Below are 27,229 nucleotides of genomic sequence, written 5' to 3' on the forward strand. Positions count from 1 at the left end.
CCAAGGAAATGACGGTTCCCCATGTCCAGGAAAAGGTGAGAGGCTTCCTGCTTTTACAGGCTGCTGACACGTAGCAGGTCAGGTTCACAGGATGGCCAGATTCCAGAGTTGCTGGGACTTGGATGTTAGGTGTCTGGGTGAGGGCTGGGAGGGAGAGAGGCAGAGACCTGGACACAGAGAGGGGACTTCCAGGGTGCGACCTCAGAAGCGGCCTCTGTCCTGGCTGCAGGGATAGCTCTGAGCCTTAGGCTCCTGGACACAGGCACCCCTACCTGTCACGTTCAAAGACAGTGTCTTTTGCTTGAAACTGAATTTCACGACAGGACCCCTCTCCAACCAAAAGAAGTACACTCTGCCATCTTTCCTCCTGGTGTCTCTGATGCTCAGGGAACAGTTGTTGGTCTGGGGGTCCCCGAGGAAATGGAAATGGTCCTGGCTTATCTCTTGCAGCTTCTGGCCGGGTTTGTTTGTGGCCACGGGAGGATCCCAGTGTTCATTGTCCCGTTTCTGGAACCAGAAGATGTAGAGTGGGTCTGAGTGACTCCATCTGTCACTGGGGTAGGAGAAGGAGCAGGGCACCAGGACACACAGGCCCTCCTACACTGTCACCAGCTCTGGAATCTGCAGCTCATACCCCATGTGGTCCTCCAGGGAACCTGTGGAGAGCCCAGCATTTAGGCTTGTAACATAGACTCCAGCCAACCCTCCCGACTCTGCCCAGCCTCCTCACCTCCCCACAGCAGTGACAGCAGTAGCAGCAGGGATGGCATCTCTGAGACTGGAGCGGCTGTTTAGAGCCCCCTTCAGACCACCTGAGAAACCCTTCCCAGCACACACCTGGTATCTATTTTGAGTTTTCGCCTCAAACCCTTCCCTCCAACAGAAACACCCAAACCACGTTTGGGGAAGTGAAGGCTGAGGCCTATTCACCGCAGGGCCAAGCACACCCTAGCAGGGAACTTTCTTCCTTTTGCTTCCCCATTCAGACCTCAGATTATGTCCCCTGAAGCCAATTCTTCACCTTCCCTCAGGAGAGCTGTGGATTTGGGGACATTCTCCCACCGTGCAGGGAAGGCGATGCTGGAAGCAGGGTTCCACCTGGGACTGATTCCTCCTATTCCATGCTCATCCTCAGATCTGGGCATGCTGGGAGCCTTGGGAAGCCCTGGCTGAGCTCTCGAAGTTCTCTGAGCAGGAAAACCCATGGTGCTAGGGTTGAAGTTTGGGGCCCATGAATGGAGTCCCTGACTTAGGTGGGATATTTGCTGCTTTCTGATGCTTGTTTGGGTTCAGGGAGGAGCCTGGGCTTGCCTCACAGACCTTTCTTGGGTTTCCGTGTGAGCTCTGCCTTTGCTGTGGGGCATTTTTTCTTCCAGAAAGAACCCAGAAAGCATTGCCATTTACTGCTGTCACTGCCCTGAGCCCCTGCTCTCCTATCCCTTGGATTTCTTCTTTCTCTTTGCAGGCTGTTGCAGCAGCTCCTGACACCCCTCCTTTGTGCTTTACCCAGTCCCCACTCCACTAAGACCGCAACATCTCCCTTCCTCATCCTGCCTCCTCCCAGTAGACATCTGGCCTGTGGGCTGCCTTCCAGAAAACTATCTGGCTTGTGGTTACATGAAGCCAGAGTCCACTTCTGGTTATGAGCACATGATCTTCCTGAGCCAGATAATGTGTGTTTAGCTTGATCCTAAATGAGTTTCAACCTAACACCCTCATCTGCCCTCTCCTACCTGAGTCTGGATGTCAGCTACCCATCCATTTGACACGTATTGAGCACCTATGACCTGTCTCAGAAATGGCATCACATTGACCTGTTTCAGAAATGGCATCAAGGGTAAAGAAAAATGACCACATCAAGACCCCTCCTACCCAAGAAGACATGGGATGACAGAGAACCAATCCTGCTAGTGACAGTGAAGCTATGGTTTCTAGGACGAGAGTAGATGAAGAGGTTTGCTGGCTGCTATAACAGGATCCAGTAAAGGGGCTGGCCCTAATGGGTGAATGTACAAATTCCTCCCTCAACCCCTGAGGAGTCTGACTGGCACTTCTGATATTTGGGGCTCAGGACGTTAAAAACTATAGAAAATATTAATTCCCCACTCATAATGCAATTTGCATGTACTATTCCCATATGTGCAAATTAACTCTTCACTGTGAACATAGGCAACTTGGCATTCCACACTCAACCGGCTTAAGGGCAGACTAGCAGTCCCACGGAGTTGATGTTCCTAAGAGCACCCCTCAGCCTATGCTGGTGGATAACACCTGGTGTGGGGGTGAGTGAGAAAGATCCCAGTAGAATAGCCTTTCTCCTCCCCACTCCTTCTTCCTCCACCCATGAAGGCTACTCTTTATTCAAGAGAGACATGAAATTGGGGCAGAAGTGTGCTAAGAAATATTTAACAACTGGATTTCCAAAAAATACATATTCATGATAAATTTTACTGATATAAAGTATGTGTAGCACACTGTTGAGCACCCAAATCTGTCGCTATTCGGGTTGCCACTACGTAACCCTCATGGACCTAGGGGGACTGAACAAAGTGGGGCCAACGTGGGAATAAAAGACAAGAGACAAAAGAGTATATTTGGAAGAAGGGGTTGGGGGCACCTTGCCTCTAGTGGACAAGGACCCTGAGCTTTACACAACCCTCCGTATTTATTAGGCAAAAGAGATAGCGAGAAGTGGGGTGGAAGAAGAGGTCAGCTGCTTGTTCCAGAGTAGGCTTGCAAGACTGCATTCTCTAGATGTCCCAGTAGATAACTTCAAGGAGCTCGGCGCCAGGAAGCGATTGCCCTCAGCAAACCTTCTGGCAGCGGGAGTAGTCGTGAGTTTGCCCACATCCTGCATTCATGATAAACAGTTTGCTGTTTGATCATATAGCCTCCAGTGGAATGCTGAGTTGGTCACATCCCATGGGCCTTCGTCTCCCTGCAGCACATAACTTTTAAAGAATAATAAAATGTACTATACTTTTTATTGTAAATTCCACATAGTCAACTGATTCTTACAGAATGCTTTCAGTGATTTTTCTGAACTTTTGCAACTTTAGCTAACTTATAATGGCAATTGATGAACAGTACACTGTGTAGTTATGAATGTTGGTTGATATTTTCATTTACTTTAAGGAGTAAGATGAAACAGAAATAATGAGATGTATGGTGGGATTTTATTATTCTGTCAATGACAGGAGTAAACTCTTTGCTGAATCAGATAAGAGGTTTGGAATATCTACATTAGAAGAATATTTCCTGAATTTTTGTGCTATTTACAATGTAACGACTGCAGATATTAACATTCTCTAAGTTGCATTATTAACATTTTATCCATCACTATATCAAGTGTAGACAATCAATAAAATGATAAATGAAGACTTGATGGATGGTATTTGCCAATTTCTGCAGTGTAAACACTTCTATCATGACTGACTTCAAGCTACAAATGTGAGTTGTGTAAAATATAATTTCTGATTATTTCCTTAGAAGATATTTTTAGCAGAAACTGGATCACCTTTTCAAGGGAAAGTAATATGTTTGCAAGACAATGATGAGTATTTACAAACTGCTTTCAAAAATGGCTGTAACAGGCCATGCACAGTGGCTCACACCTGTAATCCTAGCACTTTGGGAGGCCGAGATGGAAGGATTGCTTGAGGCCAGGAGTTTGAGAAAATGGCTGAAACAGTGTCAATTTCCCCAGTCTTGAATGAGAGTAACCATTGCCTCTCTAGCTTCAGGAATTATTAATTTTTCCAGTTTTGTTAATCGGCAGTTTGGATAGTCATTCCAGACACCAGAATAAAGGAGATCACATCCCTGATTAAAACCTGTCAGCGACCTTCATTCCTCCAGGCAAAGCCCTCAACCATTTTCCCACATAAACCCTAAACAGACTAAGAATCTCACTTTCATAGACTTGCCCAAAGTTTGTCTTCAGGCCACATGCAATTTCCAAGGGCTCCTCTTCCTCTGCTTCTGAGGAAGGTGCAATATCAGAATATGAATGAATGAGAATGATATTCTTAGAAACTTAATATTGGATCCATTTGAACAGATCAATAATTGAACTTTGGGAAAACTTCAGCACATTTCCTTAGCATCCAATTTCTTGTGATGCAAATCACAACTGTTAATTTGCATTTTGTTTTCTAATCCTATATCTCAGAATGATGAAGCCTTTTTTTTTTTACCAGACATCTTAGAATAGGTTTGCTTAAAATGAGATATATGAAAGAAAAGGGTCATTTTAGTCAGTGGGTGAGCATTTATCCTTAGCTATAAATGAAGGTGATAAACAGTTTCATTTCTGTATATAGAATGTTCTGTTCAACACTGTATTTTGGGGGTGAAGTTTCTTTTAATGTTCTTGGTTGTTTACTTTCTTTGATTTCCAGGAAAAAAAAAAACAGGCACAATTGGTATCAGAGATTTTGAGTGCAGGCATCTTGTTGAGATCATTATTTAACAAGGCGTTGAGTCATGCAGGCAGTAGATTGGTTTGAAGTTGGTCAGGATGAGAGTTCTTGGTATAGTCTAAAGTGAAGTATTTGAAATTCTGAAGTCCTCATAAGTTGCAATCAGTTGTCTTTATTTTTTGAAGCACTTTAATTTTGAAGCACTTTAAGTTTCAAGAACCAGAATTGTTTTTCTTTTTCTTTTTTGACTTTCATCTACACAAGATTTTTTGTCTTTATTTTTTGAAGCATTTTAATTTTGAAGCACTTTATTTAAGTTTCAAGAGACAGAATTCTTTCTTTTTCTTCTTCTTTTTTGACTTTTATCTACACAACATATATGAAGATTCATAGAAAGTTTTGTCTGTCTTCTTGAGGAATAGCCAACTCCAATCTTTAAAAACTGTTCTAGAATGTCCTAATCAAATTTTTTAACTTCTAAAGATTAGATGAAATAAAAAAGCAACCATAGACTGGAAGAAAAATGTTTGTGATATGCATATCTCTCAAAGACTTATTTTTAGAATTTATAAAAAATTCTCACAACACGATAATTTTAAAACACAATGAAAAATGGGTGGAAGATTTGAGGAGGTGCTTCAGCAAAGAGGACAAATGAGTGGACATTCAGCACTTGAAAAAATGCTTGATCTGAGAAATGCAAATTAAAATTACTGAAAGATACCACTATGAGATACTCACTAAAACATATGAAATTAAAAAGACTAATAATACTAAGTATTGATAAGGCAGTGGAGCAACTAGAATTATCATGCATATGATAAAAGATATATATTAAAACCTATACCAACTTACACCATAAATAAGGAAAATTGAGGAGCATTCTCATTTGAATCAGCAACAAGAAAAGGATGCCCACCGTCACCATTATTACTTGACATTATTAAAGAGGTTATAGCCAACAAGGTAAAACCAGAAAAATAAGCAAGAAATGTAAAAATTAGAAACTGAGAAATATTTCCGGTATTTGTAGATGATGTTCAAGTTCCCATAGATTTTAACATCATAATCTAATAATAGAGATGAGACCCATAACTTTTGCCATTTTCTGTTGGTAAGAAGCAAATCTTATGTTCTGTTTGCACTCAAAGGGATGGATTTATACAAGGTGTGACTCAGTAGGGGTCACCTTAGGGTATGCCTGCCCCACTAAGAGTATTAGGAGCAGTTACCCTTCTTCCTACAGACATACAGATGTCCCAGTAGAGGGACTCCTTCACTTGCCCTGAATATATACATGCTGGGCTATTGTATTTAAAGTTTCCTACTTCTATCTCAATTTTCACTCTCTGCATTTTCCTTTTTTAAAAATAAAATGTACCAAAGCCGTAGGGTAAAACCTATGACATAGTAAAGAATAGTCTCAGATTTGTAAGTGGAGAAAATTCAAAAGTTCTAAATCCGGGGAATTTTTTAGTAACTTAAGTATAATGTCACACTTTCTCACACAGTAAAGAGAAGGGTTTTTATTGCTTTTACACTATTTGCTTACAGTAAATATATAATTGATTTTTAAAAATAAAAGCAGGTTTCATGCTTCATGTAACAAAGTCAGGTTCAGATACTAACTGTGAAAACTGAACTATTCCTGGGGAACCATGTTCAAAAACATGCTTCATTGGCTAAACAGTCTTATTTTATTATTCCAATTGACAAAAAATGAGGTATAAAGTAATTAAATGCAATATGGTGGCTTTAAGTGTAGAGAAGGGGTGGCAGAAGCTGTGGACACAGAATGTAAAATCGGTAACTACAAAATGGCAGAAACAGCTAAAGCAATATATTTAAATTATTATCTTTTTAAAAAGAAGGATCATTTCAGATCTTCACCTTCAGATCCTCACTCAGCCCTCCCTCCTATTTCCTACTAATCAGGCTTTTTTTTTTTTTTAAATTTTATGATTGCTATCTCCCACCTTCTAGAATATATTTTTGTTTATTTGATTGAACAGCCTCTTCCTGAAAATTCTGCCCAGTTGGACTGGCTGACATTGTTCTCAGTAATTGTGTTTTTTTCCTTTAACTTGATTGCATTTTTTTCATTCTCCTCTCTTTAAATGAAGTGTCCCAAGAGCCCTAAATTCTCTCTTCAGGTGGTCTCTTGGTAGGTAACTTCATCAATAGGTTCATCCAGGTATAGAGAGCAGTGGTGTAAGGATAACAAAGATACAATTTCTCAGAAAGATAACATTTTCAAAAGTGCTATTAAAGACAGTGAGTTGTTTAGCAATTCAGGAAAAAAAAAATCAGAGGCGAAAATATAGAGTAAAAGTATTTTTCAGAATACAGAATGTCAGTTTCTTCTAGAAATATATATACACAGTATTGAATAGGTCCCCCGCCAATGTGGGACCCAGGGCTTTTACTCTGTGACATTCCATTTGCCCTTCTTGGCTGTACGGAATAAAAGCCCTTTGACGATGGCGGCCTCCAATATATCATAATCCGTATGGGTGCGGCCATGCCGTCCTCCCGACGAAGTTTCTGAAGTTGAATGAACCGCGGAATAAAGGTACGCCGTTTTACGCCATGATGACTGTTGGCAGAGCGTAGCTTCAAAAGTGTTAGTGGGCATGCGCGCGGTTCAGTTCGCCCGCAGAAATCCTAACGGGAATGTAACCCAAACCGGAAGTGGCCTAGAGCGGCCATTTCGCTTCTGTTGTTAAGTGGATCTAAGCCTGTGCGGCTTACGGGATGCTGAAGTGATTGGGAATATTAGCAGTGGGGGTTCTGTAGGGTCAGGTAGGGGAAGCCAGCTTTGGGTGAGTGATGAGGGGCTTGTTGCGAGGGGGCGGTGCGTGATAAAGGGATTTCTCGGCTGAAGACCGGGCTGTGAGGTAAGTGACAGGCCTGTTTTGGCTGAGCGATGGGGGGTTTCTGGGGTGGGTGAGGGGTGTTGTGGGGTAAGTGGTTTTTGCTAATTTTAGTTGGATAATTAGCTGGTTAATTTTCCCGCTTTTCTTGCTTATTTTCTGCTTGTAATAAGTATTTTTGTGACTTAAATTACAAGTGTACTTTAATACCGGATTTTATATTGGTCCACGAAACTTGCTAATTTGAGGACAGCGAACGTGCGTCTTAAGAGCGCCTTTGCAGTTGGTGCTGGAGGACGTTCAGGGAAGGGATTCACTCTCCGTGGGACTCGAGAAGTCAGTGATTGATTGGCAGCCAAGAGCTTCAGAGGTTGGAGGCCTTTGAGGATCACATTGTAACACTCTCAGGAGACCAGTGATGGGCGACCTATAGTAATCAGTAGAGTGGGGTTGCCAGTAGTAGCCTATGGCAGCCAGTTGACTGGAGGCATAGGGGGTTAATGATGGGGATTTGTGAGGGTGACTGCATTGCTTTCTAGGCAGTGAGTGTTGGGGTCCTTCAGGGATTGGTGGGTGGGGCAGTGTTGGCCTCTTCTTGGGTTCCTTCGATATGGTAAGGATCGGTAATTGACGGTTGAGCAGATCGACGATGGTCTCCTATTGGAGCATTTCATTTGGACCCCTATGTTGGGGATTATTTGTCATTTTATGGAAACCAGAAAATTGTACTCGCTGGGAAACATTTCTTGGCTATCAGGGCAGTAATGATTTCAGAAGCCTGGGCCATGTCAGTGACTGGGAGGCATTATGGAACTTTCTGGCAGCCCTGTAGTCCACTCATTGGGGATTTCTGAAAATCAGTGCTGTCAGTGATTGCATTCAGGTGCCGTGGGGGCAACTTATTGTGGACAGGCAAGAAATGGTAACTGGAGGCCCTGATGCATGTCTGCAAATGTTCTGCATCAAGGTGGGGATTGGGACAGTGATTTTAAGTTTTAGCTCTAGTCAGAAGAGGCTGGTCTGTGTGGTGTGTAACGGATGGGGACTGAAAAGTCCAGAAGCTCAGAATAGGTACACCAGACAAAGCCACCTCCCAGCCTGAGCTCTATGAAGGCAACAGGAAGAGGAAATGGTGTTTCCAGAAGCTGGCCATGTAAGGGTGCATGAGATAGTGGGGACAGTGTACAGTTTAGAACAAGGCAGATGTGGGCTGATTCCGTTTTTCCATTTACAGACTGAGTAATCTTCAGGCAAATTATGTAACAGCCTCATTATCCTCATCCCCAAAATGGGTGTAATAATGCCCATGATATTTAGCTGACAATTAAATTGACAAATTTCTCTTTTTTATTCATATTTATCACTTGCCAGGCAGGCACTGAGGACTTGACAAGCTTCATCTTGCTTGAGTTTCCCAACACCTGTGATAAATACCTGCATTTACATTTTGGAAACTATAACTAAAGTAATATTTTCACATTCTCTCAGTGAAAAGTTGGCAAAGCTACAATGAATTCATCATTTAGTCCAGACTCAGTCTTTATTTTTAACCCTGACTAATAACTAGAGTTGGGCTTTCTGAACTTTGCCTACTCCAGGGTCTGACACAGTGACTTCACCTCAGTGCCCTCAGGAAATATTTGTGGAGTGAATGTTGAATGAGTGACCATGTACTCATTGCTTTTCTGAGGCTTCTGCAGAATCCCCGGGTCAGGCCACCTCATTGAGGCTGCAGGATCTCTCTTCATAGCCCAGCACGCCTCTCCGCAGTGTCCCTGGTTGGAGAATCCAAACACCTATCCAGCTTCTGGCTCCTGGGAAAAGTGGAGTTGTCAGCAAGAGAGACCGAGAGTAGAAGTCCAGAGCAGAGATGCCTGCTGACGTGAATTTATCCCAGAAGCCTCAGGTCCTGGGTCCAGAGGAGCAGGATGGATCTTGCGAGGTAAGCAGGGGCAGCCCTGGGGACAGTTCTCCAGAACGTGAGGGCAGACACAGGATGCAGCAGGCTCTGGGCTCCCTGCTCCTGAGTCAGTCTTGAGCCTCCTGTCAAGCGAGGACCACAAAGGCTGATGTTTCCACATTCATAGGCTATCTGTGTTCTAGAGGAAACCATGAATTGGCTAATAAAAGAGGATAGTAGAGGGTTGGCCTTGGGTCAAGAAAGAAGAAACTGTAGTCCCTGGTCTGATCAGAAGCCCCAGTCATAGGATGGAAAAGCTGACACTTTCCCTCTAAGCACTTGTTCCGCTCCTTCATCCACCATTGGGTCTTTGAAGAATTTCAAGTGGTCCCCACCCAAATTCCTTGCTTGGTCCATGGGGATTGGCCCGTTTTTCCTCTGTTCTCATAAGGTGCAGAAAAATCTTCCTTCGTAGTTTAAATAGTCACAGGGAGGTAGAGCGAGAACAGGCTTTTAAGGACCATGTTGATTTTCCTGTTTAAAAAGGTGAATAAAAAATGCTGGAAAATAGTGTCTCGAGATTGCCCACAGATAGTCAGGATTTAGTAACAAGAAATCAGAATTCTTGGTATAGTCAAGATTTCCTGAAATCCTAAATTATTCTGTGTATCTCTTGATGCTTTATTTACAAGTCTTTAAATAGCATATGACTATAGTAGTAAATAGTGCACCATTGTTCTGTGATAGGTTTATACCCAAATTTACAGAGATGTTGTTTTTTAAAAAAGTATAATAAATATGTGTGTTATTATCCTGAACCAGTGTATCGTGAGAAGATTATATATTTCAGTAACCTGTTAAAATCATCTCAACCTGCTAGAAACATTTGATAATAGAAAGTATTAAAAGAAGGGAACATTAACACAAAACAAATTGCACATATAAATCATTTTCAAAATTGTAAATACCCCAAATATTTAAAAGTCATTCTTAAAAGAAAAATTGAAACATGCAAGTTTAGGTGGGGTACGGTGGCTCACACCTGTAATCCCAGCACTTTGGGAGGCCAAGGCGGGCAGATCACTTGAGCCCAGGAGTTGGAGACCAGCCTGGGCAACACGGTGAGACTCTACAAAAATGCAAAAATTAGCCAGGTGTGGTGGCATGCACCTGTAGTCCCAGCTACTCAGAAAGCTGACGTGGGAGGATCACCTGAGCTTGGGGAGGTCCAGGTTGCAGTGAGCTGCAATCATGACACTACACTTCAGCCCGGACAGCAGAGTGAGACCCTGTCTCAAAACAAAACCAAAAAAACCCGTTTAAAACATGAAATTGTCTAAGTCTTTGTGACAGCAGTACAAATGCACAAACGTTTCTCTCATTTGCATTGATGTTGGTCAACCTGTATGTTCAGAACCTCTTCAAGTTTAGTGTTTTAGGACACATGTTCAATATAAGCTTTTTTCCTTTTTTAACAATGAATTTTTTTTTCCTGCTTGACCTGATTTCTAGTTTGTCATTTAAATCAATACTGCTGTCGCTAATTCAGATTTTCCATCAGTGTCTGAATTCATGTCAGAATATATCCCAGTACCATTCATGTTGTCTTCTCTTTGTGGTGTGTATTTCCCTCTGCTCTGGACAGTACTATTTTTATGTTGTTGTTTTTATTTTTTCTAATTTGATGGAAATGAAGATAGTATAGTGTTTTAATTTGCATTACTTTGTTTACAAACAGCATTTTTTTTCATAATTTTATTGGTCAGTTGTCTTTAGTGAGTTACTGTTTCTCACCTTTTGATTTATATTTTGGTTTGGATTTTTGGAGAGTTTTTTTTTTTTTTTTTTTTGAGATGGAATCTTGCTCTGAAGCCCAGGCTGGAGTGCAGTGGCACAATCTCTGCTCACTGCAGGCTCCACCTCCTGGGTTCATGCCATTCTCCTGCCTCAGCCTCCCGAGTAGCTGGGACTACAGGTGCCCACCACCACCCCCGGCTAATTTTTTTGTATTTTTAATAGAGACGAGGTTTCCTCGTGTTAGCCAAGATGGTCTTGATCTCCTGACCTTGTGATCTGCCCGCCTCAGCGTCCCAAGAGAGTTCTTACATAGTAATAACCTAGGGTCCTTTTTGCATGTTTGTAAATACTTTTTGTTACTTTTTCCTTTGAAAGTAGGTTTTAGTTTTATTTGAACATAGAAAAGAGGATCAGATGGTTTTGTGAAGCCTGTAATCTTTTAAAAGAGCTGTCACTTGCTGTATTTTTACCCAAGTTCCAGCTCCTCCCAGGCAATCACATTTTACATTTTTAGCTAATTATTTCGGCATTTACCTCCTAATCTTTTAGTGACATGCCTATATTGCTGCCTCTTGGATTGTTAATTAACATGTTAATTAATTAAGAAACATGTCATTAAAAGGTTTGCTTTTACCCACTTCCTCATACTTTCATCTCCAACACCTGCTTTCCTTGCCCATCCTCCTCTAAGAACTGGTTCAGATTCTGATCAGGTCAATATTCCTTGTTTATTATTATGACTGTGTGAATCTATATTCAGAGCTGCCTGTACAGACTGTGATAACTCGTTGCCTGCATAACTTAAGGTTTTTCCCTGGAGCACACAATTTTATGGATTATTTACTTGCCTATATACATGTTAATGTATTATACAATTTTCTCCAAGTGTGTACACACTCTCTTCATAAATTGAATTTGTTACTAGGTAATGGCAGCAGACACTCGCTATTTCAGGGACAGTTTTGTGTGTGTGTGTGTGTGTGTGTGTGTGTGTGTGTATGTTTTTTTTGAGACAGAGTTTCACTCTTGTCTCCCAGGCTGGAGTGCAATGGCGTGATCTCAGCTCACTGCAACCTCCACCTCCTGGGTTCAAGCGATTCTCCTGCCTCACTCTCCCGAGTAGCTGTTACATCATATTAGGTGCACTTTAGTATCTGGTTATCTCTCTCCTTGTGATAAAATTGATGATTGGGTTCAGATATTGTCAGCCCACTCCTCCATTATAAAGACCCCATCAGTCTTTCATATGGTTTTAGCAGTCATTGGTGATCAGTAAAAGTGATATTTTTGTTTTGTCCTTCAGGCTGCATTTATCATCTGTGATACTTCTGTAATGAAGATCTTTCCATCATCAGTCCTTTCATGAACCTAATATTGGTTCTTATGGGAAAGATCATCTTGTTGAAATATTATATGATCATATATCTTCGCTGCACTTAAAATCCTGAAATGGCAATCCATTCATTAAAATAAATAATCCGTACCCCTTATATATTCAGACAACAGCCCAGTTCCTTGGAGCTTGGATGGTAACCACTTTCCAAACATGACACAGTCGCCTCTTACCTTGCACAGAGGTGTCTGCTTCTCCCTGAATTCACAGTATTTTCCTACCTCTCTACTTTTATTCATGCTCTTTTCTGGAAAATGATTTCCTTCGCACATCCTGCATCAAAGTTCTTACTTCCAGTGTAAGCTGCGCCAACTCTAAGTAGCATTACCTTCTACTGCTAGGTAGAATTTGCCTTTCCCTAATTTGCCCCTCCCCAACGGTGTCCTCTCATATATTTCTACCATGTTCCCTTTTTAACCCCATAGTTGAGCTTTTGTATTCACATGTCTTCCAAGTCTCTGAATTACTGCAAGAGTAGAAGCTTATGTAATTCTATGTTGAGCACCAGGACCCAGCTTAAGTACAGCTTCACATGTAGTTGCTTCATCAACATCATGCTGGTTATTCCTAAATTAGCTAGAGGACTTAGAGGGAACCCATTTCTGGCCTCATTTTTGGAAAAAAAAAAAAGAATCAATGTAGGTGTACAGTGGATGGAGGATATTTCTCTAATTTTTTTTAACTCCCTAAAAATGTGAAATAGGTGTTTGGTGGGAAGCCTCTGTGATGGATCATGGTGAAAATCATTAAAAGCATGTTCCTCCTATGTGTGCCATCCCCACTCACCAATGATGACCTAATTCACAGTGAGCTGGGGTACACTGTTACAGGCATCACTGTCGTTTGAGGACGTGACCGTGGACTTCAGCAGGGAGGAGTGGCAGCAACTGGACCCTGCCCAGAGACGCCTGTACCAGGATGTGACGTTGGAGCTCTATAGCCACCTCTTCTCAGTGGGTGAGCACAACTGACCTGGGAATCTTGGCTGGATCCTGTTGAGGAGATTTCCTTCCTCCTCGTTGCAGGACGCAGTGGGATATCAAAGTATGTCATGACTCTTTCCTTGGTTTGCCCTGGATTGTTTGTTTCTTTTGGGCATCTTTTAGTATTACTTTGTGCCCATGTTGACTTTTCTAATGAGCCAGTGTAAAGCTTCACTGAATGGCCTCTAAAACTGAAGAAGCTACACCCAAATCCAGTATCCTTTCTAATTAACAGGGTATCACATTCCCAACCCAGACGTCATCTTCAGAATGCTAAAAGAAAAGGAGCCATGTGTGGAGGAGGCTGAACTCTCACATCAGAGGTGTCAAGGTGAGTAAATTGTACCCAGGCAAATGTAGATATCTTTGCAGGGAACCACTACCAGTCTACCATACTACTCCATTCCCTCCATTCCCCCAGTGATGGCCCGTAGGTTGCCTCCTACTCCCAGTTTCTACATCAAACACTGTAAATATTCTATAAATTCTGAATGTCCTATAGGGGCTGCCTTAAGAATTTCCCAGTGGTGAATACTCAGGAATGGGATTGCCTGGTCCTGGAGATAAGTATACTTGACTAAGTCAACCATATTGCTCTTCTGATGGGCTGATGGGCTGCACCAGTTCACGCTCCCATGTGCAGTGCACAAGGATTTGCATTTGCACATCTTGCTTGCTAACACTTGGCATTAACAAAATTGGTGAATTTATAGCCCTACTGATGGGTGAAAGGGCTGTTTTATTGGTTTTTGTTTTTGGTTTTGGTTTTTTTGAGACAGAGTCTCGCTCTGTCACCTAGGCTGGAGTGCAGTGGCGTGATCTTGGCTCACTGCAACCTCTGCCTCCTGGGTTCAAGCGATTCTCCTGCCTCAGCCTCCTGAGTAGCTGGGACTACAGGCGTCTGCCACCACACTCAGCTAATTTTTTGTATTTTTAGTAGAGACAGGGTTTCACCGTGTTAGCCAGGATGGTCTCGATCTCCTGACCTCATGATCCGCCTCCCAAAGTGCTGGAATTACAGGCGTGAGCCACCACGCCCAGCCTGTTTCATTGTTGAAGTGTTCTTTTTCTAATAACTGAATGAGAGCCTCTCATCTTATCTGTTATCTGATTGGCGTTTTCATTTGTTCATTGCATTTTCTTACCATTTATCTATTTGTGTCCATGGAGTTTTCTGCCTTTTTTTTTTTTTTTCTATTTTTTTGCCCCTAATTTTATTGATTTTCCATCAGAAAATCAATATTGGTCTTCTTTTCCTCCCAATTGTGACACCTCTAGCTTGCAGCCCTGTTCTTCCATATGGGCCCCTCCCCCCCCCCCCCCCCCCCCCCCCCCCCTCCCCCTCCCTTCCCCTCCCCCTCCCTTCCCCTCCCCCCCTCCCTTTCCCTCCCCTCCCCTCCCCTCCCCTCGACAGAGTTTCACTCTTGTTGCCCAGGCTGGAGTGCAATGGCACAGTCTTGGCTCACCGCAACCTCCACCTCCTGGGTTTGAGTGATTCTCCTGCCTCAGCTTGCTGAGTAGCTGGGATTACAGGCATGCACCACTATGCCTGACTAATTTTGTATTTCTAGTAGAGACGAGGTTTCTGCTTATTGGTCAGGCTGGTCTCGAACTCCCGACCTCAGGTGTTCCACCTGCCTTGGCCTCCCGAAGTGCTGGGATTCCAGGCGTGAGCCACCGTGCCTGGCTATGGGCATCTTTTCATACAGGAATTGACTTAAAGGACCTATCCATTCTGAACTCTCAGTCCTCATATTTTTATTCTAATGATTTCTATGTCAGTACCTCTAGTCTCTGTGCTTAAACTGTGTTCTGCTACTTATTTAGCTCCATGGAGGACAGTTCCCATGAGATGACTCACTTTCTTAATTTTGGGAGATCAGAAATTGGAATCATCATCATCCAAGTAAGAAATTCTTACCTGACAAATTTTGTCAGATTTTTCTGTGTTTCTGGGCTCAGAAACACAGTCCTCTAATTTATTATTTTGGAATTCTTACCAGTTTTTTTTTTTCTTTTTATTAAGAAGAAGGTGACCCTTTTTCTTAAGCCCAGTGGTATTACAACAAACTAGATCCCCATTTTCTCATATTTAGACAATGTTGTTCCTAATGATTTCAGTTTTTTGAGTTCAGTCAAGATACTGACAGATTTTATTACCCCCGAACATGGCTATTTTCTTTTTTCCTCAGTAGATATGATAAAAACATGCAGTTATTTCCTACTGTGTAGGAGTAACAAACTCTTTTCAGTGACATTGTCCTCATGGCCACGTATTTCCAATGTAAAAAATATACCTGAAGAGTTTTCATCACTCATGCTCTGCTCCATTGTTTTTGTATGTTGTTTAATGTTTTCTCCATAGACTGTATCACTTTGCATACAGTCTGCTGATTACTTTGTACTTTGTTTACTTAATCTTCATTATGTCAGTGTTCCGCATGAGGAAACCATTGTATTTAAGATACAGGATTAGGATTTTTGTATTTAGGATACAGAAATCATTGATTTTCTGAAAATGGTCAGGAAAGAATATTTCACACTATTTTAAAAGGATGCTTTAAATATTTGCTGAGATAAATTCAAAAGAACAGATTGTGTTTGGATGGAGAAGACAATGGCATTAAATGTTAAAAGCACTAGCCTTTGTGCATCAATCATGTCTATTTCATGAAAGGTTACTCAAAAAGTAAGTGTATCAACACGGGAAGCATGGATAGTAAATGCTTGTGAAGTTCAGAAAAAGTGTTGTCAGCCTAGAGGTGGAGTGACATTGGGAATTAATTTTAAGGACACAGTACCTGTAACTGGTCCACAAAGCCATTTTGAATTGAAACAAAGAAGCAGATGAAGCAGGCTAAATGGGAACAGAGGACATGAGAGTGTGCTTGGATTTGAGAATAAATTGGACTTCTTTTTTGCAATCAGCATTGTTAGGCTGCATTGGAGAGTTGTGGAAGAGCTTTTCCGTACAGTTCTGATAGTTTACATTGAACATTTTGGGCAGTAATTTAAGTGTTACCAGGTTCAGCAAGATTTTTATGACCTGAATAAAGTGAGAAGTTAAAAAGGTTTCAAATCTCTGCCTGGGGACACAGAGGAAGACTGCCAGAATAAATGACCACCCATATATGGGTAAAATTGCTATTTAAGAGTAAAAAATGAAATAGAAAACAAATAACCTGTTTTAATAAGTGGGAAAGGAGGTGAATAGACATTTCTTCAAAGATGATATACAAGTGGCCAATAACAGGAAAAAATGCTCAACCTCACTAATTATGTGGGAAATGCAAATGAAAACCACTGTGTGATATCCCTTTACATCCATTAGAATGGCTACTAGTAAAAAAACAGAATAACAAGTGTTGGCAAGGATATAGAGAAACTGGAATCTTGTGTATTGCTAGTGGGAATGTAACACGGTGTAGTCCTGTGGAAAACAGGATGGTGATTTCTCAAAAATTAAACATAAAATTACTATATGATCCAGCAACTCCACTTCTGGGTAGATACCCAAAAGAATTGAAAGCAAGAACCCAAAGAGCTGTTTGTACACTCTTGTTCATCGCAGCACTATTCACAATATCCAAAAAGTGGAATTGTCCATTGGCCAATGAATTGGTAAACAAAATGTGGTCTATACATACGATGAAATAATATTCAACCTTAAAAAGGAAGAGGAATTATGAAACATGTTGCAGTGTGAATGAATCTTATCATGATGCTGAGTGAAATAAGCCAGACACAAAAAATCCAAATGTATCATTCTACCTATATGAGGTACCTTGAGTTCTCAATTCATAGAGACAGAATAAGATTGTGGCTGCCAGAGCATGAGGGACAGGGGGAAAAGGGAAATTGTTTAATGGGTACAGCATTTCAGTTTTGCAAGATGTAAAAGTTTTGGAGATCCATTGCACAACAGGGTGAATACAGGTAGCACTACTGAACTGTATAATACAAAATGGGTAAGATGGCAAATTTAATATTATGCACTTCTGCTACAATAAGTAAAAGTTAACAATAAAGATTAAGTGTCCTTTTTTTTAAAAAAAAAAAAGAATGAAAGATGATTGAGTTTTTTTGACAGGACAAGAGTCTGGGATACAGTTTGAGTGACTGAAAGCGAAAAGAAACTACATGTGATGGTCATACTCAGTATTACAATCTGGTAGAAAAAGTAATAGTCAAATTTAGTAACTATTATTTTTATTGAGAACCTGCTGTGTTTTGTGCACTATACTAGTAAAGTGCACAAGATGATCAGGGACTCTTATTCTTGGCAAAAAACAAAACAAAAAACTAAACTAAAAAAAGGCGTATTTGATAGCATAAAGCCAAAAATTCTAACAGAGAAGAATTAATTTCAATGGAACAAGGGTGAAACAAATTCTGGGGAACAGCTTGCTTACCCAGTCTTTTAGAATATCTTTCTGGGGATATGGGTATATTCCTAAGTTCAAGAAGAAGAAAAAAATGTAGCTTCATGGAGAGTTGGGGCATAGTCATTTTTTCACTGGTTGGCCATGTCAAGATAGGTGAAGCTTTAATAGTTTTCAGAAGGATGTACAGGGATGATGTACTTGGCATTGTTTCTAACAAGTAAGATAAAGCAGGCAGATTGGTGAGGATTCATCTCTGAAAGTTAACGAAGACCTACACACTGAGTCCCCTCCTTCAAGCCTTGGCTGTCCACAGATGTTGCCCTACAACGCTCTTGTCTGTTTTATCCCCTACTCATCCTACTAGATCTGGGTGTCCAGACCACTTGCATAAGTGGCCTCAGGTTGTTGAAATCGAATCCCCACAGATTAGCAAAGTGATCTTAGCCAATTACATAACCATTATGTGCTTCCTTTTCTTTGTAAAACAGGAACATGCATCATGGCTACCTCCCGAGGTTATTATGCAGATTAAATGAGTATGTAGGCCATTGCCTGGCACATGCTAAGTGCTATGTAGATAAGTGCTCATCATATAATAAGGGCTCTGTGTTTCTACTCATTGTCCGCATCATTAGCATCATTATTACATGACTCAGCAATTTCCTTGTGTTCATTGTCAAGCAGCTTCATACAGTTTCTCCTCTTTCCTGTTCATTGTGTCTATTTCATCTTCTCTTTCTCCTTTTAGAAGGGGAGTTTGGGCTTGAAATCCCACAAAAGGAGATTTCTAAGAAAGCTTCATTTCAAAAGGATATGGTAGGTGAGTTCACAAGAGATGGTTCATGGTGTTCCATTTTAGAAGAACTGAGGCTGGATACAGACCGTACAAAGAAAGATAAGCAAAATCAAATTCAGCCCATGAGTCACAGTGCTTTCTTCAACAAGAAAACATTGAACACAGAAAGCAATTGTGAATATAAGGACCCTGGGAAAATGATTCACACGAGGCCCCACCTTGCTTCTTCACAGGAACAACCTCAGAAATGTTGCTTATTTACAAAAAGTTTGAAGCTGAACCTAGAAGTGAGTGGTCAGAATGAAAACAATGACACAAAACAGCTTGATGACGTTGTTGGGTCTGGTCAGCTATTCAACCATAGCTCTTCCCACGCTTGTAGCAAGAATATCCATACAGGAGAGACATTTTGCAAAGGTAATCAGTGTAGAAAAGTCTGTGGCCATAAACAGTCACTCACGCAACATCAAATTCATACTCAGAAGAAACCAGATGGATGTTCTGAATGTGGGAGGGACTTCACCCCAAAATCACACCTCTTTGCCCAACAGAGAATTCATAGTGTAGGAAACCTCCATGAATGTGGCAGATGTGGAAAAGCCTTCACGCCACAACTAAAACTCAGTGTATATCTGACAGATCATACAGGTGATATACCCTATATATGCAAGGAATGTGGGAAGGTCTTTATTCAGAGATCAGAATTGGTTACACACCAGAAAACACACACTAGAAAGAAGCCCTATGAATGCCATGACTGTGGAAAAGCCTTTTTCCAGATGTTATCTCTCTTCAGACATCAGAGAACTCACAGTAGAGAAAAACTCTATGAATGCAGTGAATGTGGCAAAGGCTTCTCCCAAAACTCAACCCTCATTATACATCAGAAAATTCATACTGGTGAGAGACAGTATGCATGCAGCGAATGTGGGAAAGCCTTTACCCAGAAGTCAACACTCAGCTTGCACCAGAGAATCCACTCAGGGCAGAAGTCCTATGTGTGTATCGAATGCGGGCAGGCCTTCATCCAGAAGGCACACCTGATTGTCCATCAAAGAAGCCACACGGGAGAAAAACCTTATCAGTGCCACAACTGTGGGAAATCCTTCATTTCCAAGTCACAGCTTGATATACATCATCGAATTCATACAGGGGAGAAACCTTATGAATGCAGTGACTGTGGAAAAACCTTCACCCAAAAGTCACACCTGAATATACACCAGAAAATTCATACTGGAGAAAGACACCATGTATGTGGTGAATGTGGGAAAGCCTTCAACCAGAAGTCAATACTCAGCATGCATCAGAGAATCCACACCGGAGAGAAGCCTTACAAATGCAGCGAATGTGGGAAAGCCTTCACTTCGAAGTCTCAATTCAAAGAGCATCAGCGAATTCACACAGGTGAGAAACCCTATGTGTGCACTGAATGTGGGAAGGCCTTCAACGGCAGGTCGAATTTCCATAAACATCAGGTAACACACACTAGAGAGAGGCCTTTTGTCTGTTCCAAATGTGGGAAGGCTTTTGTCCAGAAATCAGAGTTGATTACCCATCAAAGAACTCACATGGGAGAGAAACCTTATGAATGCCTCGACTGTGGGAAATCGTTCAGTAAGAAACCACAACTCAAGGTGCATCAGCGAATTCACACGGGAGAAAGACCTTATGTGTGTTCTGAATGTGGAAAGGCCTTCAACAACAGGTCAAACTTCAATAAACACCAAACAACTCATACCAGAGACAAATCTTACAAATGCAGTTATTCTGTGAAAGGCTTTACCAAGCAATGAAATCCTAGTGCATCAGCATATTCATAAATGAAATATACTCCCTGAGTTTCCTGAAGAAGGGAAAATCTCAGAATCAGGTCTAATTGTATGTTATTGAATTCATGCTTCAATAAACTCTAGGGATGCACTGCATGAAGGGGGCCGGCCCCTCCACACCTGTGGGTATTTCTCATCAGATGGGATGAGAGACTGAGAAAAGAAATAAGACACAGAGACAAAGTATAGAGAAAGAAAAATGGGCCCAGGGGACCGACGCTCAGCATACGGAGGACCCGCGCCGGCACTGGTCTCTGAGTTCCCTCAGTATTTATTGATCACTACCTCTACCATCTCAGAGATGGGGACGTGGCAGAACTATAGGGTAATGGTGGGGAGAGGGTCAGCAGGAAAACATGTGAGCAAAGATCTCTGTGTTATAAATAAATTTAAGGAAAGGTGCTATGCCTTGATGTGCACGTAGGCCAGATTTATATTTGACTTGACACAAACATCTCAGTGCATTGAAGAGCAGTATTGCTGCCAGGATGTCTCACCTCCAGCCATAAGGCAGTTTTCTCCTATCTCAGTAAATAGAATGTATGATCAGGTTTTACACCGAGACATTCCATTCCCAGGGACAAGCAGGAGACAGATGCCTTCCTCTTTTACTAATTCTCCTCAGCACAGACCCTTTACGGGTGTCGTGCTGGGGGACGGGCAGGTCCTTCCCTTCCCACGAGGCCATATCTCAGGCTATCACATGGGGAGAAACCTTGGACAATACCTGACTTTCCTGGGCAGAGGTCCCTGCTGCCTTCCACAGTGCATTGTGTCCCTGGGTACTCGAGGTTAGAGAATGGCGATGAGTTTTACCAAGCATACTGCCTTCAAACACACTTTTAACAAAGCTCATCCTGCACAGCCCTAAATCCATTAAACCTTGAGTCAACACAGCACATGTCTCTGCAAGCACAGGGTTGGGGCTAGGATTACAGATTAACAGCATCTCCAGGCAGAAGAATTTCTCTTAGTATAGAACAAAATGGAGTTTCTTATGTCTACTTCTTTCTACGTAGACACAGTAACAGTCTGATCTCTCTTTTCCCCACATTGCATGTGTGAACACATGGCAAAGTCATGCTTTATTTTATGTGAGGGCAATTACTGAGAAAAGAGTAAGCAGAAATGTCCTCTTAGTACTGGCCTCATTAAGGATTATAAATTTTCACCCTGGGAAGAAACCCTGACTAATGCATTGAGAAAAGCCTTTCTGTAAAGAATGGTACAAGACAGGTTGTTACCCGATTATTTATAGTAAAGTTTGTGGGAAATTATATCAATGATAACCCTGTTTGTTTTGGGATATATTTCTAAAGTGCCAATACAGTAATGATAGGACAATATTATGTGTATGTGTGTGTGCCTTATGAATATAAGCATATATATTATATGCAGGTTGAATATCCCTTCCCCAAAGTGCCTGGGATCAGAAGCATTTTGGATTTCAGATACTTAACAGATTTTGGAATATTTGCATTATATTTATTGGTTGAGCATCCCTAATCTGAAAATCCAAGATGAAATGCTCCAATTAGCATTTCCTTTGAGCGTCATGTTAGAGTTCAAAAAGTTTCAGATTTTGGGTTTTCAGACTAGGGATACCCAACCTGTATGTACATATATTTAGGTATGTATATATATGCATATGCAGACATATGTATATGGTCTGGTAGGCATATGTGTATGTATGCGTATGTAGGTATGTATGCCCTCAGTGCAGTGGGGTTTGCTGCAGAATTCGCTGCACAGCAGGAGGTGTAGGTAGATTACAGTTATTTTTTAAGAGAATCTAATGTAATTGTTTTTATAAAAATTATTCCCTGTTGAATATGTCATGAGGTTGTATCAACAATTATTAACTCCTTTATTATACATACACATGAATGTACATTTTTAGTAAATGCATAAATGAGATTCTATAGTGTTTACTGATCTTTATATTATAGCTTTTCTGTTTTTAGGATTAGCTCAGCTTGCCCCTCCCTTTCCATCTCCACCATCTATAGTGAGCCTCTCCATAATCAGTGCCAACCATTAGTCTGGTTCAAGTCTCTGCACAGATAATCAGTGCCATCCATTAGTCTCGTTCATATATTTACACAGGCCCCTAAACATACACACCAGGAGTCAACAAACTGTGGCTATTGGCCAAATATGGCCTCCCAGCTGTTTTTTTAAAATAAAGTTTTATTAGAACACAGCCATGTTCATTTGGACATGTATTGTCTGGGCTTCTTTCATGCTCCACTGGCAGAGTTGAGTAGTTTTGGCAGAGAGCAAATGGCCCCCAAGCTGGAAACTGAAAATATTTACTCTCTGGCTCTTTACAGAAAATGTTTGCCAACACATGACATACACACAAACACACACACATTACTATGCTCATAATCATATACCTGTGTAAGGACCCTTTCGTTGATTTATAAAACTCAGATCTCTTACACGTGTGGATGGTATTTTTTTCATTCTACAATCCATGATGGGTTGCACACACATGTATTCTATGAGGTTGACCTGTCATAATTTGTTGAGCCATTCCCACAGTTTTGATTGCTTATTTCCCCCCCACACACGTTTTTTGCTAAAAAAGGGAGAGGGGACTGTTATAAATACTTCTGAGACGCAGACCAGCATAATCTTTTAAGTGCACAGGCCCAGGAGCCAGGTTCCTGCATTTGATTCCTGGCTCCACTCTCTACCCTCTGCATCTGCTGAGCAAGTTATTTGGTATCATCTATTCTGGTTTTCTCAACTACAAAAGGGAGATTATGATAGTACCCTATCCCCATGCATTTGGTGTGAGAAGTGGGTATGTGTTAAACCGTTGGAACTGCATGGACAGACCAAGTATCCCTGAGCCTGCCTGGCTCCCTTGTGCTGGGTGTGGGACTGTGGTGGGAGATTTCAGTCAGCTGGAAGTCTTTTCCAGAAGGGTGTTAGAGATGGGCACCCATGGCTTTAGTCTCCATACTCATACATACAGAGCATGGCCTCCCTCTGTCCTTAAGAGTCTCTGACCCCTCCCCTCACAACCTCTCTGAATAGTCAATAATATTTACCTTCTGATCAGGGCTGTAACATGGGTGGCCTCCCTGGAAGTTGTTACAACTGGTCCTTAATAGACACCCTCACCCCTTTGGATAGCACACAATCTAATTCTGGGTATAACCTGTTTGCTACTCCCTCTCTTCCCCCTGAAATGAGCTTAAGTTCCTATTCTTCTTGGTGCATAATGGGTGCACTCCAGGAAGACTTCCTGGAGGTAGTGGCCTTCTTAAGCCAGAACCCGTTTATAACCCATGTATATAGCAGCAGCCTGCGCACAGCTGCCCCTGGTCTATTCAGGCAGGGGTGCTATCTAGGGAACTCCTCAAAGAACTCCTCACGTGTAACCCGCCTCCTCTCCCGGTCCCGGAGAAGCTGACCCTTCCTGCAATGCCCGCCCCGTCATGTACCTCCTGCCACGCGGCACACGCAGCCCTCCTCGGGACGAGCGCTGTGCAGTGCCTCCTTCTGCGCCGCCTTCGAGGCCGAGGTGCTGCACACGGTGCTTGCAGGCCGCCTGCTGCCGCCCGCCGCGGTGGTGGCCGTGGGCGCCTCGTACGGCAAGGACTCCACAGTGGTGGCACACGTGCTGCGCGCTGGCGCCGCGCCTGGGCATCTCACTGCAGCTCGTGGCCTTCGACGAGGGCATCGGCGGCTACCGGGAAGCGGCGCTGGCGGCCGTGCGGCGCGCTGGGAGCTGTGGCTCACCGTTGTGGCCTACGAAGACATCTTCGGGGCTGGACGGTGGACCCCGTAGCCACAGCACAACCAACTCCAGCCGCAGCCGCTCCTGCTGCACCTTCTGTGGGGTGCTGCAGCGCCGGGCGCTGGAGGAAGGGGCGCGCCTTCCTCACACACTCACCGGTGAGAACAAGGGCGGCCGCAGTTCTGCGTGATAGAGGGAGTGGGGAGCATGCGCAGGCAATGGGCGGTTCCTGAAAGGGGACTGGGGCGCATGCTCCAGAAGTGGGCGCGGAGACCCTGGGAGCGGCTTAGCAGGAGGATCCCAGTAAGGCGCTGGGGAAATACACGTGTGCCTATTTGGGGCCGGAGCCGCTGAAGGCTCATGTGGGTAGTACGTGTGCCTCCCTAGGATGGAGTAAGGCAGGTTTTTCAAGCCTCTGGGTCTCTGCCATCATCTTAGTACACACATTGGCAAATAGAGGGGTAGAGGGGCTACCCTGTAGGAGCTAAGGCTGGAGTACTCTGCTATTATTATTATTGTTATTATTTTGAGATGGAGTCTCGCTCTGTTGCCCAGGCTGGAGTGCAGTGGTGCAATCTAGGCTCACTGCAACCTAGCCTCCCCCCGGATTCAAGCGATTCTCCTGCCTCAGTCTCCTAAGTAGCTGGGATTACGGGCGCCTGCCACTACGCCTGGGTAATTTTTGTATTTTTAGTAGAGGGAAATGACTTTCTTTGTATCTCCCTTTACAGAGAGATGTGAAGAGACGTCTCCCATCATAAGCCATACAGTCCGAAACGCTACGGTGTCTCTTAACTCCTTTTCTTTATAGGTTTCTCTCCGACAACTCTTATTTTTTCCCAATGATTACTTTAATAAGTAATTATCGTCCATTGACTAAATACCAGATACAAGCTGTGTAGCCTAGAGCAGATTACCTAACCTCCATTTCATCTTTTTTAAAATGGGGATGTTAATAATATCTGGGTCCTTGAGTTGGAAAGTACTTGAGTTATATATAAGGCACTTAGACTAGAGGCTGAAAAACAGTAAACATGATGTAAATGTTTGCTGTTATGACAATGCACAAGAGCACAATACAATCTGCACTCCTGCCTGATTTTCACGTATGTAATTATAACCTGACAAGTGCTACTACGGAAAATTACACAGAACATGTGAATTTATATCAGGGGATCCTAGTGACGGGGAAAAGGTGGGGATTAAAGAAACCTTTCCTGAGTGAACTGAGACCCGAAGGCTCAGTGAATAACCAGGTGAAGGATGAGTTGGAGTTTGGGGGAGCGGTGTTCTGAGCTGAGGACACAGAGAGGCAAAGGCCTTGAGGAGGGGAAGTATGACCAACTTGAGAAGCCCTAAGAAGAACAGCAAGCATTTTAATATACAGAGTCAAGTATAAGATGACAAGATGCAGAATAAACATGGTTTCCATTTACATTGTATGGCGACTGGTGTGTTTGTATGCACTAACTTTCTGGTCTTTCTAAACCTCGTGATCTGTATTCCCAGAGGCACTTGTGTCTACAGCTCTCTTGAGAATCCCCATTAGATGGTCCTTTTTTCTCCCGTGTTGTCTGAAATACAGTTTTAAGTGAGGCTGAAATGGTTTGCAGCTTAAAGCATTTTTACCCGCTATGTGGAAGGAGAGCTGGCGAAGGGCCTGGTGTACAGTAGGTGGATGGCAAATGAGGGCTCCCCCAAGGAACTTGTTTGTGTTCCCTTCAGGTTTTCTGTCCACCTCCAGTCTCCATCTGGCTGCTCCGTGGTGCCCGGGAGTCTCCATGGTCCAGTTTCCCCATCAGTGTCTCTTCCCCCTCCCCCTGCCCCTCTCTGTCTTGGGTCCTGGCGGCCCCGCTGTACCCTGGGTTTCTATGTTCCGCGCTCCTCTCCCCGTCTCTCTCCGGGTCCTGGCGGCCCCGCTGTGCCCTGGGTCTCCACTCCCCGTCTCTCTCTGGGTCCTGGTTGCCCACAGCGCCCCAGGAGTCTCCATGGCTCTGTCTCCCCCTCCCTGTCTCTGGATCCTGGCTGTTGCACGTTGTTCGCGGGTCTCCATGGCTCGCTCTCCCCCTCCCCGTCTCTCTCTGGGTCCTGGTTGCCCACAGTGCCCTAGGAGTCTCCATGGCTCTCTCTCCCACTCCCTGTCTCTGGATCCTGGCTGTCGCACGTTGTTCGGGGGTCTGTCTCCATGGCTTGCTCTCCCTCTCGCCGTCTCTCTCTGGGTCCTGGCGGCCACACTGTGCCCTGGGTCTCCGTGGGTCTCTCCTCCCAGTCTCTCTCTGGGTCCTCGTGGACCCTTGGTTCCCCGGGGGGCTCCCTGGCCAGCAGCGCCCTCCGCGCGCCACCTCACCCGCTCCCGTCTCTCCCCAGCAGGTCACAACGCCGACGACATGGCGGAGACCTTGCTCATGAATTTCCTGAGAGGCGACGCGGGGCGGCTGGCCCGGGGCGGGGGCCTGGGCTCCCCGGACTAGCGGGACGCCCTGCCGCGCTGCCGCCCGCTGCAGTTCGCCTCGCAGAAGGAGGTGGTGCTGTACGCGCACTTCCGCCGCCTGGACTACTTCTCCGAGGAGTGCGTCTACGCGCCCGAGGCCTTCCGCGGCCACTCCCGAGACCCGCTCAAGCGCCTGGAGGCGGCGCGGCGGTCGGCGGTGCTGGACCTCGTGCACTCGGCCGAGCGCCTGGCGCTGGCCCCGGCCGCGCGGACCCCGCGCCCCGGCGCCTGCTCCCGCTGTGGGGCCCTGGCCAGTCGCGCGCTCTGCCAGGCCTGCGCGCTCCCGGCCATCGGCAAGGGCCGCCGGGGGCTGGACGAGGAGGCGACGCCGGGGACACCCGGGGATCCGGCCCGGGCCCCCACCTCCGAGACTGTCCCCACCTTCTAGCCACTCCAGGCCTCCCGCCGGGATCCGACGCCCCCGAGTGGGGGCTGCCTGTAAATGACACTGAATAAACCCCGTTACCTTACCGGGCCTTCCATGTGAGGTGGGAGGGGGATGGGGGCCTAGTAACCTGAAACCCTGAAGAAGCTGGGACCCCAGACTTCGGGGTTTCAGGGAGGAAGGGTCTTGAGCTGGGCTTCTGGCTCTGAGGGAGGAGGGGGC

The 27,229-nt window shown here is 43.9% G+C and overlaps 1 protein-coding gene and 1 pseudogene across 4 annotated transcripts; both read left to right on the top strand.

The window, feature by feature from the left end:
- Nucleotides 1-7,084: 7,084 nt before the first annotated feature.
- On the top strand, nucleotides 7,085-23,691 carry ZNF175 (zinc finger protein 175). Of its 4 annotated transcripts, none has more exons than XM_050771302.1 (5): nucleotides 7,085-7,318; nucleotides 8,985-9,236; nucleotides 13,215-13,341; nucleotides 13,603-13,698; nucleotides 18,501-23,691. In XM_050771302.1, the coding sequence occupies exons 2-5, from the start codon at nucleotides 9,165-9,167 to the stop codon at nucleotides 20,339-20,341; spliced, it is 2,136 nt and encodes a 711-aa protein (XP_050627259.1). In that variant the 5' UTR covers nucleotides 7,085-7,318; nucleotides 8,985-9,164; the 3' UTR covers nucleotides 20,342-23,691. The 4 variants fall into 4 exon arrangements, with proteins under 4 accessions (XP_050627259.1, XP_050627260.1, XP_050627261.1 ...); XM_050771303.1 differs by having other exon boundaries at nucleotides 7,095-7,318; nucleotides 8,995-9,236; XM_050771304.1 differs by lacking the exons at nucleotides 7,085-7,318; nucleotides 8,985-9,236; nucleotides 13,215-13,341 and having other exon boundaries at nucleotides 13,608-13,698; nucleotides 15,195-23,691.
- A 109-nt stretch (nucleotides 23,692-23,800) lies between these two features.
- LOC126943069 (cytoplasmic tRNA 2-thiolation protein 1-like) lies at nucleotides 23,801-27,010 on the top strand (annotated as a pseudogene).
- The last annotated feature ends 219 nt before the right edge of the window (nucleotides 27,011-27,229 follow it).

Source organism: Macaca thibetana, chromosome 19 (assembly GCF_024542745.1).
Source record: "Macaca thibetana thibetana isolate TM-01 chromosome 19, ASM2454274v1, whole genome shotgun sequence".
NCBI lineage: Eukaryota > Metazoa > Chordata > Mammalia > Primates > Cercopithecidae > Macaca > Macaca thibetana.